This window comes from Triturus cristatus, chromosome 2_1 (assembly GCF_964204655.1).
Source record: "Triturus cristatus chromosome 2_1, aTriCri1.1, whole genome shotgun sequence".
Classification (NCBI taxonomy): Eukaryota; Metazoa; Chordata; class Amphibia; order Caudata; family Salamandridae; genus Triturus; species Triturus cristatus.
In genome coordinates this window covers 1,092,734,341-1,092,747,343 of record NC_140581.1, presented here as the reverse complement: position 1 = coordinate 1,092,747,343, position 13,003 = coordinate 1,092,734,341, and the positions used below count along the sequence as shown (strand labels likewise).

At 41.2% G+C, this 13,003-nt stretch overlaps 1 protein-coding gene across 4 annotated transcripts in view; it reads left to right on the top strand.

Annotated features, from left to right (window-relative positions):
* The window catches only part of RASSF6 (Ras association domain family member 6), a 185,834-nt gene that overhangs the window by 3,390 nt on the left and 169,441 nt on the right, over window positions 1-13,003 (top strand). For all 4 annotated transcript variants that reach the window (XM_085636476.1, XM_085636478.1, XM_085636477.1 and 1 more), the window contains exon 2: window positions 8,496-8,592. In XM_085636476.1, coding sequence (XP_085492602.1) covers window positions 8,531-8,592 — 62 coding nt within the window. In that variant the 5' untranslated portion in view covers window positions 8,496-8,530. The remainder of the gene's footprint in view (window positions 1-8,495; window positions 8,593-13,003) is intronic.

The following is a 13,003-nucleotide window of genomic DNA, read 5'->3' as shown; positions in this document are numbered from 1 at the left end:
TCGTTGCCAAGACTCGAACCCGTTACCCCCGATTTGAGGTCCACCGCCCTAGCCGTTAGGCCGCATCCTCTCCCCCATGTTTGCAGAAGAAGTTCCACCATTACCAGCCTGCCCGAAACCAGGATCCTCAAATCCGTGTCTTCTGGCTGTGCCAGTAAGAGTCTTCTCAGTTATGGTTGCTTAGACCCGGAATTAGTTGCCACTCCATCTGTGTCTTATTAACAATATGTTGCCTTTTTGAAAGGCCTTGAAATCCTGGTTGTTTTTCGATGCCACCTCTTTAGTTCCTGTTGCCAGCTTCAGGATGGCTTTTGTTGGCAACAGTGCACTTTAGAAATTCTTTTAAATTTGACATTACATCACATTGCATATGCATGAATTTATCTGCACCAATGCCTAGCCAGTTTTCTGGGAACTTAGGGGCAACTGGTCAATCCTTGTGAGAAATATTGCCTGCTGTCCCTGGAACCTCAAGAAGTAGATGCTACTGTGAGCTCAGTGAATAAACAGAGCCCCCTTCCAGGGCTTAGACAGACAGCGGAGCAGAGATGACAAGTGGTCAAGGCTTACCTTTGATGGGTGGTGAGGGGGCAAAGGCAGAGAAACACACAAGAACTGTGCACAGCAACTACATTTTAAGATAGAGTTATAACTGAAAAAAACATATAAGATATAAATACACCTTTAAAGTGTTAATAGCATAGTAAGAATATATTTGTAGCCCCATTGTAAGTTCCTAATGTGGACAGCTTGGGTACCCTAGGATACAAGGAAACACTGTACATTAATGCTTTCTAGGCGCGCAGAGCTGAGGGGAAATGGTACTGTCATGCAGATGCAAAGTAAGGACATTATTGGAAGACACTTTAAACAGCCTTACTGTGACTCCATGGCAGATTTTCCTGTGTTGATGCGTGAGTTTAGATTCATGTGGTCAGAGTCTCTATGGAAGTGGTTGGGCAGGTGATGTGTGGTAAGACTGCAGCCTGCCTCCTGGATGTCTTCACACGCTTGCGACCACAGTCCACCACTGCAGAGGAACACTGCGTCTTGGTGTTGCTTAGACAGGAAGACTTTGCGTAGCCCCAGAGCAGTGAAATGATCTTTTTTTTTGTTTTTGCGGTTTTATATAGGACGAACTCGACCGAATGTATCAGAGCGCTTTACATGAGCACCAGTTACATTGCAGACGGGCACGTTTATTTTATTTAAGCATGGGGATATTAAGTGATTTGCCCAGAATCACAGGAGGCTTGAGCCTCCCCTGGACTCGAACCTGGTTCCCCAGCTTCAAAGTCGGCTGCTCAAGCCGTTAAGCCACGTCCTCTCCCTTTTCAGTTGGTCCTTCAGCCCCCGGACCCCCTCAAGGGTTGTGATCAGGTATCTGTGCTGCTTGCAGCACACACACAGCATGTGAATCTTAGGTGGGGAGCTCGCCTACATGACCGTTTGCAGTGTTGATGTCCTGAGTTCTTCCGTCGTCCTTGCAGAGGCAGCCGCAAGGGATCATGGCTCTAGTCCTGTGGGAATGTCAGGGTGAGCTCTTCTCTGCAGCGCCATTCCGGGCAGTGGCGCAAGTCGAAGTAGTGTTCCAGGCTTCAGCGGAGATCCTCACAACAGCACTCAAGCATCTGGGACTTGGTTTGCTTAGTTCTTAGGCAGATTGTCAGCACTGAGGTCAGTCAACCTGTTACTGTCCTTTCTTCAAATCTGATCCAACCTCATGGGGAAGGCAACTCCTTTTCCTGTCCCTGCCGCAGTCCTTCCTTCGGTGGGAGTTGAACGTATCTTGAATGTAGTCTTGGAGACGGGTTCCTTGCTCTGCTGGGTACGCTTCCTTCCTGCTAGTGGTGATGGCATTGGGTGTAGATGGCCCCTAGGTGCATCTCCTTTCTTCCATGTTAGCAGTGGCCCTGGCCTTGGCCCAGTCTTTGTGAAGCCACCTCAAACCTCCCTTACAGCCACAGGCTACCCTGCCCAAAGAGGTCTGTACCAGTCAGGTGAGCACAAAGTGATATTCACTCTTCACCACAGTGGTCTGTGGTGGTGGGGGAATCCTGGGCAGTGCGAGAACATATAGAGAGACAAGAGAGCATTTAAGTTAGTAAATATGCTCTCGTGCGGAGTGTCCACGGAATTGGGAAAACACATACCTGGGGCAGTCCAAGGCTACCATCCTTCTGATGCCAGTAAAGTGAATACCAATAAATAAGGTAATAGTAAAATCTGCTATTTAAAGTGCTTGGAAATGGAAGACGTGTTAAAAAGTGCTACGTAAAACACAAGTTGTTGTTGTCCCTCACAGCTATAAAACCAGCGGTCACCAACTCTTAGTCGTGTCATGGCCTGATTAAGTGGATGATGGTCACCTTGTTTAAAGGAGTTTGCCCTAGGGTGGGCCCTATGTCCAGTAGAGTTGAATATCCATGAAGAGTCCCTGCCAGAGGCCTCAGGACATGGTTCTCTTTTTTCCCAAATGTTTTTATTACATTTTATACATGTACGCAAATGGTCACATCATAGCAAGCATGATGGCGTGATTATACAAGAGCGCCGGTTTCAAAGCCTAGCAGAGTCGTAAGTGTATGTTGGATGACAAGTTCTCAATGGGTACCCCAGGGCTTTGTAGGGTGGCCTGCCAATCATAAAATAGTGACGCTTGTACTCTACTACAGATACAACTGGTGTTAGACTAGGATATGGGTCTCTTGTGCACGGAACATTACAGAAGATCGGAATCGCTGAAGTCAGGACAAGATAAGTTCGGTGTCACTGCACCAGGGACGTTGGATCCTGCAACTACTAGGAATTACATTTGTTTCATTCGATACCATCAGTGTTTTTCAGCAGCGCATATACAAATTGTGACTATACTCACCGGCCTTTACTTTCCTATGTATTTGGATCCTGCCCATGGGCAGATAGTTCCTATATTCAGGCCATGATCAAACCTCTCTTGTAAGCAGATTTGGAAGAGTGGGCTGCCCAAGGAACACATATGATCCATGTTTATGGAGCTGTGAAGAACAGTGCAACTATGTGAGGAATCCAATTTGTATATATATAAAGTGTCAGAATGCCAATGACTGAAACAGTAGGAACCATATTTGGAACCATAATTGATACATATATCAGCACAACTGTCTACGCAAGGAAATCAGTGCTTAGCCTGCATAGATATAGCCATAGTGAGCTTATAAGCATCAGTTGAAGTTCTGTCTGTGAGAGAGTGTCCTGGTTTTCAGGTGTGTAAGGTCCATAGCCAGAAGAATACCAGTGATAGGAGAAAGAGTGGAAAGTCAGGTAACAATTTTTGATCTGTAAATGGGGCGTACGTGAGCCAATGATCACCTAGGTTATTAAATTTCTCACCTTTTTAAAAATGTTTTTTTGCTTTGGCGTATTCTGGTATTCCTGCTTTTAAAATGGCAGCCAGTATTCTGAGATCCTTCACCTGGAAAGACATGCAGCTATGCTTGAACTCGCATAGCAAAAGCTAATAATCCCACAGAACTCCTGATAATTTAATCTACAACTAGGGGTGGGCGGAATTTGCGTAGTCGCACTACTCAAAAGCTCCGTGAAATGGAAAAAAATCTCCGCAAGCACGCAGAAATTCTGCGAACACGCGGAATTGCTTGTTCACGATGCTTTTTTCCTGTTCGCGAATGCTGTTTGCGTGCTCGGGGGGAAATATCTCGCAAACACGCATTTTGAGAACGCGAACGAGCAAAAAATTCCGCGATGCCACGGAGCGCAGAATTTTGGGCAATTCCCCGAAATTACCAAAATTCCACAAATTCTGCGAGCAGAACAGAATTTACTGCCCAGGCCTATCTACAACAAGAGACTGATGTGAAAGCATTGAATTGATTCCTTGAGAGCATAAAATTAATGGCAGTAACCAAAGATAAACACCACATTAACCTCTAACCTTTGGTTCCCGAGTAGCATTACACTCGGTGTTTGGTACTTCAATGCCTTGTCAGGGGTAGTAAGCACTATATAAATGCAATTTTAATACAACACAGTACAATATGTATTTAGGCATGAAGGCTGTTTAATAGTAGGAAAATAATTACATTTAATTCAGGTCAGAAGGTCTCAGTAATATATACTTCTGCTATACAAATTCTGGCAGGGCACACAGCCTTTTCTTCTTCTGTGGTTAATGGTGTTTATGCCACTGAGTTGAGCAATATTTACACGTATCATTTACAGCATTACAAAACCACACACCCGTGGTGAGCAAGTGCTACAGAAAACAAATTGTTATTTTGATAACCGTAAGCGAACGTGCTCGCAATTTTAGTGCTTAAGAGGCATCAAAGACAGCTGCCGAGACCATAACAGAGGTCCATAAGTTGTGAATGGCTTATTCTTGCTTATGTAAAATGCTAACTTACTCATTTATAATCTAAATGCCATTCACAATGGCAGATGTGTGAGTTGCTGACATGTGTAGTTTATGCAACTAATGATTTACCTACTAATGAATAAGGTGTGAGTAAGTGTGTAGCAGAAAAAAACAAGAGTATCAGGACGAGGCCAGGGAGATTCACAATGCCAGGCATGCAACTAGTGCTTGTGAGCACGTGCATAGCAGTCACAAGTAGTGTGTAAAGTCAAAGTCACTCATGTGCCATTTAAGCAAGTATCTCCGGCGTAAATTACTCATGAAAAGAAAGTGTGAAGTGATTGGAGTTGCAGGGATAATAACCATGCAAAATGGAAGTTTCAGAGGTGGGGCCATGAATGACCAATTAATACATTCTTAGTAAATACACACAAAACAGATTTCAGGAGCGTTCACAAAACACTAAAATGCATTTGCAGCAGTTTTGGGAAATCCTAATTTAAATTTAAATTGGGTTCAGTGAGTTGGAAGTAGGGAGAAATTCACCAGTAGAGGTAAAATGCACAGGCTGTCTTCAGGAATTGGTAGCATGAATGTGTTTCAATTGCATGAAGAAACAATTGAACAGAAAAAAAAATATTTTTAAAAAACTCCCCTAATCTCAGTGGCGGCTCGCCGAGGGAGTGCTGCGGGGCGGTGGGGCGGGGGAGGGGCAGGGTGGGGGTGTAGTAAACTCAGACATACGGCAGAACGGAGTAAACTAAGTAAATAAATAAATAAAACTATTTACCTTGCGCGCGCTGCATCGCCAACTCGGCGATGCAGCGCACGCAAGGTAAATTGTTTTATATATTTATAAACCACTGCCTACTCAAAATAAGCATTTGCAATGCAATAGGTCTCGCAATTGTGAGATTTTGAACTCTTGGCATTGTAAATGACAATGCCTTTTATTTGTGTTTAAAAAATCTGCAATAATAAAAGACATTGTCATTTCCTATACCAATAGGTCAAAGTTTCTAAAATGCGAGACTTATTGCATTGCTAATGCTTGTTGTATACAAGTGCCCCATGCTGTGCTTTCACATTAATAGAGGCCACACCCCTTTCTTTAGATGAGCCGTGTCTAAAGAATGGTCTGCGCTGCCATTAAAGTGAAAGCTCGCTATGGGGCGCTTTTACCAAAAAAAGCTTTTGTTTGTCAAGTTGACAAACAAATGCTTTTTTTGTAAAAGCGCCTGTGAAAGCGCTCATGGCACACTGAATGTTGCAGGAAAGCATGTAATGCCTGTACTAGGAGAAACCAAAAAAAGAAAATAGTGCTTACAGAGTAAATAAGACGTACCGTGTAACAACTGAAGTAAATGGGCCAGTCCTCATAGGAGGTTACAAATAAAGATAACGCGGTATTAAGGATGGACTAACAAGCCTATTAACAAATCAGAAGCCAGCATTTAGGATGGACAATGACACAAGCCATTGACAAATATGGGCGGAGAGAGTGAGCGGGGCTTCAAGTCCATGCTCCAATACAGCATGGCTCGCAGAACAGCGCATGCGCTTCCCAGGCTCAACCAAAAAATGAAAATAAAAAGTTTCATTTTTTGTTTTTGAAATGCATCCCATTTTCTTTTAAGGAAAATGGGCCGCATTTTAAAAAAAACTTTATTTTAAAGCAATCGGGGAGATGGTGGTCTGCTGACTTTAACAGGCCACGATCCTTGTGATGGATATCATTCCTAATGGGTCGCGAACTGCAACCTACCTCAGTATTCATGAGTTGGTCGATTTGCGACCGACTAGGAATCGTTAATTAAAAGTTCTAAGGTGTCTTTCAATAGGTATTGTGATTTCATATTTGGGATTAAGTAAAAATAGCAATTTTGAAATTGCAGTTACAAATTTTTGTACATCTGGCCCTGTAGTCTGTAACCTCTTTCGTACATCACATACATATGTGTAGTATCCAATGTGTAGGGTTGTGACATGTTTAGCAAGCATTAATAAATGCATTAGATTTTGCCTTTGTGATTAATAATAAGCTGTTTATTGTTGTAAGTTGTAGCTTGCTGAGAAGTTGTGCAGTATAAGTTACAGAAAGTCATTTAAAGTGTTGTGACTTGTTTCTGTACATAAAGGCAATATATTGTGCTGTTACTAGTGGTATAGTGCGGGTAAGAAATAGCAACATTTTGAAAAATGAAATGAAAGAGGGAAATAATAGAATTAATTGATGTAAACACAATATTATGTGTTTAAATGAGTTCTGAAAACTTTTGAGCCTGGTGCCACTGCACCTGCTGTACCATTCAAATCAAGCCTCTAGTGCCTACAAGATAACTACATTTGTAACTCCCTGTTTAGTAGTAAAATATAGCAATAGTTGGTGTTTAGAGCACTTATGATTATCTTTGTTCCCAATGCCACTGCACCTGCTGCACCATTCAAAAGATGACCCTATTTCCTGTAAGGAAACTGCACTTTTGACTGCATGTTTAGTAGTAAAATATTGCAATAATTGGTGTTTATAGGGGCTTCCTAGAGCTTTTGGGCTCCGGTGTCACTGCACCTGCTGCACCATTGAAATCATGACCCTAGTGCCTGAAAGGGTTAACTATTAGTAGTAAACTATAGTAATATTAGGTGTTTAGAGGAGTTCTCACAACCTTTTGGACCTGGTGCCACTGCACCTGCTGCACCATTCAAATGATGACCCTGTTGTCTGCATGGTAACTGCACTTGTGACTGTCTGTTTAGTAGTAAAATATAGCAATATTATGTGTTTAGTGGGGTGCCTAGAGCTTTTGGTCTTGGTGTTTCTGCACCTCCATCACCATTCAAATCATGACCTATTGCCTGCTAGATTAATTCACTTGTGGCTGTCCTGTTTAGTTTTCAATCTTAGCAATAATCTGGGTTTAGTGGGGTCCCTAGAGCTTTTGGCCCCAGTGCCGCTGCACCTGATGCACCATTCAAATCAAGTCCTTTTTACCTTCAAGGTAACTACAAATATGACTGCCTTTTTAGTGGTAAAATATAGCAATATTATGTCTTTAGAGGAGGTCTGGCAACTTTTGGGCCAGTTGCTACTGCACTTGCTGCACTATTCAAACCGTGAGCCTGTTGTCTACAAGGTAACTGCACTTGTGGCTGCCTGTTTAGTAGTAAAATATAGCATAGTTCTTGTATATTAATTTTATTTTACCACAATGTTTATTAAAACATTTAGAATTTCATCATAATGACCAAATGAATTAAGTTTAAAAATCGATCCAATAATGCCTACAAAGTGCAAAGAAATATAATGAGGCATGAATAGGAAATGTCACAAATGTTCTAAGGCTAAATCATCTGCTTTACACAGCTAAGTAATAAAAAGCAAGCCTTCCAGCTTACTGCTAGAAGCTGTCTGCCTTTTCTGTGGGAAGAGATCTTATCTTGAAAGTGAATGGGGCTTAAACAGTGTGAACAGCTTTGAAATATTGTAAATGTGTGCAGCCAGGGGGAGTTATAAACATTGTTCCACACAAAAGCAAATGAACAGAACAATTTGGCAATGGGAACTGATAAGAGCCCCCTCTTGAGATATAATAAATACAAGAGATTTCACAAGCACAGCGCAAGCGATGTGCAGGTGAAACCTAAGCCTGTCTATATTTCTAGTTGTTTTTGCCAGTAGAGACATTTTCTGATCAATAAGTTGTCATATGAAAATGCAAAGTTTTTCCATATGTCAGGCAGCACTTCTATTCTGGTAGGTAACACTTTTAATTTTACCCACAAAATACATTTTTGTTTATTAGTTGGTGTTGGTTGTGCTTTTTGACAGTGTACATTTTAACATGCTTTGAAATTTGCTAGTACAGGGTCTGGAGGTGGAATTGCACAAAACTGTGACTATCACATTCGGAATATTAAACAAGCCCACGTTTCGTTTTCACTACACATGCTTCAGTCTCATGCAGTCACCTGCTCTTAACTGGAGAGAAGATTGTAGAGATCAAAGAAAATATTGTAAAATAAAAAACCATAGGGTTTTCCCGCCACAAACTGTATTTTCTATGCAGCAAACTCCCCAGTTCAGCTAGAGTGTCTACTGGTGATTTAAGCATATGAATTCTTTGTTCCGTTTACGCAGCCTATGAAGTTCACCGGGTTCACGAAAATTTAACCATGAACTCTCACCCTCAATTGGACTCCATCACGCTCATCAATCAGAAAAAGTACATCACAAGGTAAGATTTAAGCGATTTCTTGTGTCTGAACATGCTCCATGGGGTGTTCTGCTGCAGTAGAATATTGAAGTTTTAATATCAACCTGCTCTTGATATCAAGTCTACGATATCCAACACCGAGATATATATTGTAAAGTTGTTTCAATGGGAAGTTAAGAATAGTATATCTATACTTACCTACGTTACGATAGCGATACGTTGCTTGTCTATATTGTTCAGTCGATATATATAGAGATCGATGTTATTGATATACAACCCCTGATGACTGTCCTTCCTATATGTGACATACTATGAGACGTATTCCAGAAGAATGCTGTCAATAACCCAGTTTAACACTATTGGTTATTAATCTCTTTGATATTGGTATTCTGTATTACCCCTAAAGATTTGAGACCACTGCAGTTAATACATATTATAAGTGATCATTACTGCCATTGATATTGAAAATACCACTAGTGTTATCGCGTAATTTCTTTTTTTTGTAATCTAGATGTCTGTATTAATTAAACCAACACCAGCAATTTTACCACCACAGATAGTCAGGCAAATTGTTTTCGTCAACATGTAGCCTTTTGCCCTTATGCAGTGGGAGATATGTTACTGCTGGCGGAATGTCCCATTTGTCATAATTGATAAAATGGCTGCCGTTTCTGGAATAAGTGCCTTTCTGTTCTTCGACTTTAAAATCTGCCTTTGGCATGTTTGAAGGAGATGTACTCTTCTAAACGATATTGTTTGTGAATAAGGGCTTGTTTTACATTTTACGTATAATCGACGTTGGGAGCATGTTTGTATGACTCGTCATTATATATTTCTTCTCTTTTGCTTTTTTAAATTTTGAAATTTCTAAACCGTCGGTGCCCAAACAAAAAGTGCATTATTTTCATAGGCGTCAGAATAAGCTGATGAACTGGAAATGAATGAACACACATACCATGCATCGCTCCTGTCAATGTATTAGTCACTTCCTTGAAACCTGAAACAACATCTAGGTGCTTTACAGCTATTTGTTGTGTTTCTTGATCCCATACCAACCGCCACCTTTTGCTAATCTCTACCCCCACCTCATTTTGCTAAATTCTCCCTCCGAATGATCCTATTGTAGGTTGGGCTTGGTGACCATGGCTTCTTTGCTTTGTGTACATGACAGGCTTTTGGTTTCTGATTTATGTTGCTATTGTCATTGTTCTGCTTCTGTCATAGGCCATTCACAGTAGTAAGTAACTATATCCATCTTTATTCCTGAATATTTTTTGTACATTTAAAAAATAGTAGTGGTCTGTGGAATTATTTTTATTGATAGGTACTATTTTGTGAAATATTTACAAAACATATGTCAATGATCAGAAAATAAATCATGTCAGTGTTGTTGTGCCTGCTTTCAACTGCATTATATAAATCTTAAGAATGTTCTTCAGCACTACAATACATTTATCCCACTTTTGAAAGAGGAAACTGCATTTATTTTTCCAATTTTTAATGCATTCCCATTTCCCCGATGTGAATGTCTATTAAGCAACAGCAGCTTCAGTTACTGTTGAAATATAAAATAAATTATGTGAAAGCACATTTGGCATTCAATATGACTCATTTTGTACAATAAAATCTGTACCAGATGCAAAAGTTCAGAGAGAACCAGTGCATATGCTGTACGTCCTGGAAATTTCTGTGACCAGCTTAGTGCAGAGAACTGAATGACCTCAAGTGTCACTGGTGTGCCATGTGCGAATGACCACAGGCAACTTAGTTCTACAGAATTTATGTCACAGAGTGGATAGTAACTTTCTAAGGATACTGCACCAAATTACTGACTCAGCTTCAAAAGGGTACTTGTTTCTAACTACAGGTCTACGGAGTCGGCTCACCACAACATTGTGGGTTGAAGGCTACAGAAATGCTTGTTTCATCTGCATCCTGAATTATTTTATGTTTTTTTAAAGTTTTTGGGTAGCAGCCCCTTGATTTCCTAAAGTCATTGAACCCCAACAAACACACTATTCTGAGCTCAATGTTGCACCTGCTTACTGATGTAATCTAACAGTGTGCCCTGAGTGTCACTTTTACAGATAGTCTTAAACCTACCTAAATTGGTCATTAGTAGTGTTCCCTTACAGACTTTGACAATTTTAACATTATTTGAACAGCCCCACTTTAGAAATTGCAGTGGTTTGTGGTAGATTTATGAACTGAAAGGGTTAGTTTAGGCTGTAAGGGAAATTTGGGAAACAGTTGATGTAAACGGGCAAACTAATACTTTTTTCCACCTGATAACAAAAATGAAATGGTGATACAAATGCTACACATCTGTGGTTGTATTTTGGCAAATTTCCAAAATGTCAAATTTTGAAAAACATATGTGTGTATTTCAAATAAAGAAAAAAAATGTATACATATTCCATCATTTTGGTAGATTTAGATTTTGCTAGATTTAGAAGTTTTGATAGTGTACTGGATATGCGCCTTTATTTTAAATGTTCTTTAATAAAAAGCACAAAATTCACGTTACGCAAATTCAGCCTACATTCATATAATTGTCAGTAGGTGTCTTTTTATGTTTATGGTATTTGTGTAGTACAAACCTAGCCGAAAGGCAGATAATTGCTCTACAGGATGAAAGGCAAAGATACAGTCATCAAGAGACTCTGCCTCACACTCCAGAACTTAGTTTGCCCCCATGCACCAAAGAAAGAGTTATCATGCACTGCATTTATTATGATGCATTGGGGCAAACTGAGTGCTGGAGTCTGAGGCAGTGTGCGCCCACTCCCCTCCTATTTTAACAGGCTCCCTTGAGCTAAGGAGCTGACGAGCTCTGGTTGATGCACCTGCGCCCAGCGAGTGGTACTGAGACCTGAGAAGACTTTGGGCAGCATCTCCAGCACCCCCCAAAAAAGTGTTGCTCTCTACTGAAGAAGGACAATTATCCTGAAACACGTGTCTAGAGATACACAGCACTGTTGCACCAATAAGGGTGAAAAACTAAAGCCTGACACCGAAGAAAGTGTTATTATGCACTGCATTTATTATGATGCATCGGGTCCAACTGAGTGCTGGAGTGTGAGGCAGTGTGCGCCCACCCCCCTCCTATTTGAAAAGGCTCCCTTGAGCTAACGAGCGGACAAGCTCTGGATGATGCACCTGCACCCAGCGAGTGGTACTGAGACCTGAGAAGACTTTGGGCAGCATCTCCAGCACCCCACAAAAAAGTGTTGCTCTCTACTGAAGAAGGACAATTATCCTGAAACACGTGTCTAGAGATACATAGCACTGGCTGCACCAACAAGGGTGAAAAACTAAAGCCTGACACCGAAGAAAGTGTTATCATGCACTGCATTTATGATGATGCATCGGGGCAAACTGAGTGCTGGAGTGTGAGGCAGTGTGCGCCTACTCCCCTCCTATCTTTATGATGTGTTTGTTTAGGGCAAGGTCCCTGTCCAGGGGTAACTCGGCATTGGGTGAAAGTTGGGGTCTGAATCCATTGAGGTTCTTGTCACTAAGTCATGTTTGGACTAGGTATTACTTTTGTTCTTGACAAATAATAGGAATTGAGTTTTGGCAACCTGCGATTCATTTAGGTGCTGGGCATCCTGGTATGAGTGTGATATAGGTAGTGGTTAAGGCGTTGAATGTCTGGATTAGAGAAAATGTTCAAATAAAGTTGTCTGTCATTGGCATGTTAGTGGATTTGATGCTGTTATTGGTGAGATTGTCACTCAGGGTTCCATGACACAGTTGCTGATAAAAGAGAACTAGATGTAGCCCAGGGGGATTCCACAGGGGATAGGGAACATTTGTTCAAGGAGATGCCCATGTGAACACACTGGTGTTGGATAGGTAGCAAGAGAATCAGTGAATAACATTCCCAATGCATCCTATCTTAGGCATCAAGGTGTAGATGAGGGTGTAATTATTGGCCTAATTAAAGGTATCCTAGAGACTAATTAACACCAAGAGACACTGATCATGTTTTTCTGTTGACAGGAGGGTGTCTGATTTGTGAGGTAGCTGTCTCCCTGCTGCCTCCTGATCTGTAGCTGGGTTGGGATTCATACAGGGGATGGTTGGTGTTGCTGTGATCTTGAAGATGTCAAATATCTTGCTGATTAATGGTAGTTGAGTGATTAGTCGGCATTTGGCAGGGTAATTATATTCTAATATGTTTCTTCTGGAGTTGGGGGATCTGGCCTGCCATGAGAGCTTCGGTACATATTCTTTGAGTAAGTGAAGTGTTGACAGCCGTGAATGGGGTGAGAGTGTTTCTCTGGAGAGGACTTCTATGAAGGACAAAATGTAGGGCTTATACCTTTCAAAAAGGGTTCTTTTAACAGGTCAAATTTTCAGTTTTAAAACTGCTTGGACAGTCCACAATGGTAGGCTTGCAGTCCTGTTTATACTGGCACTTTAAGTG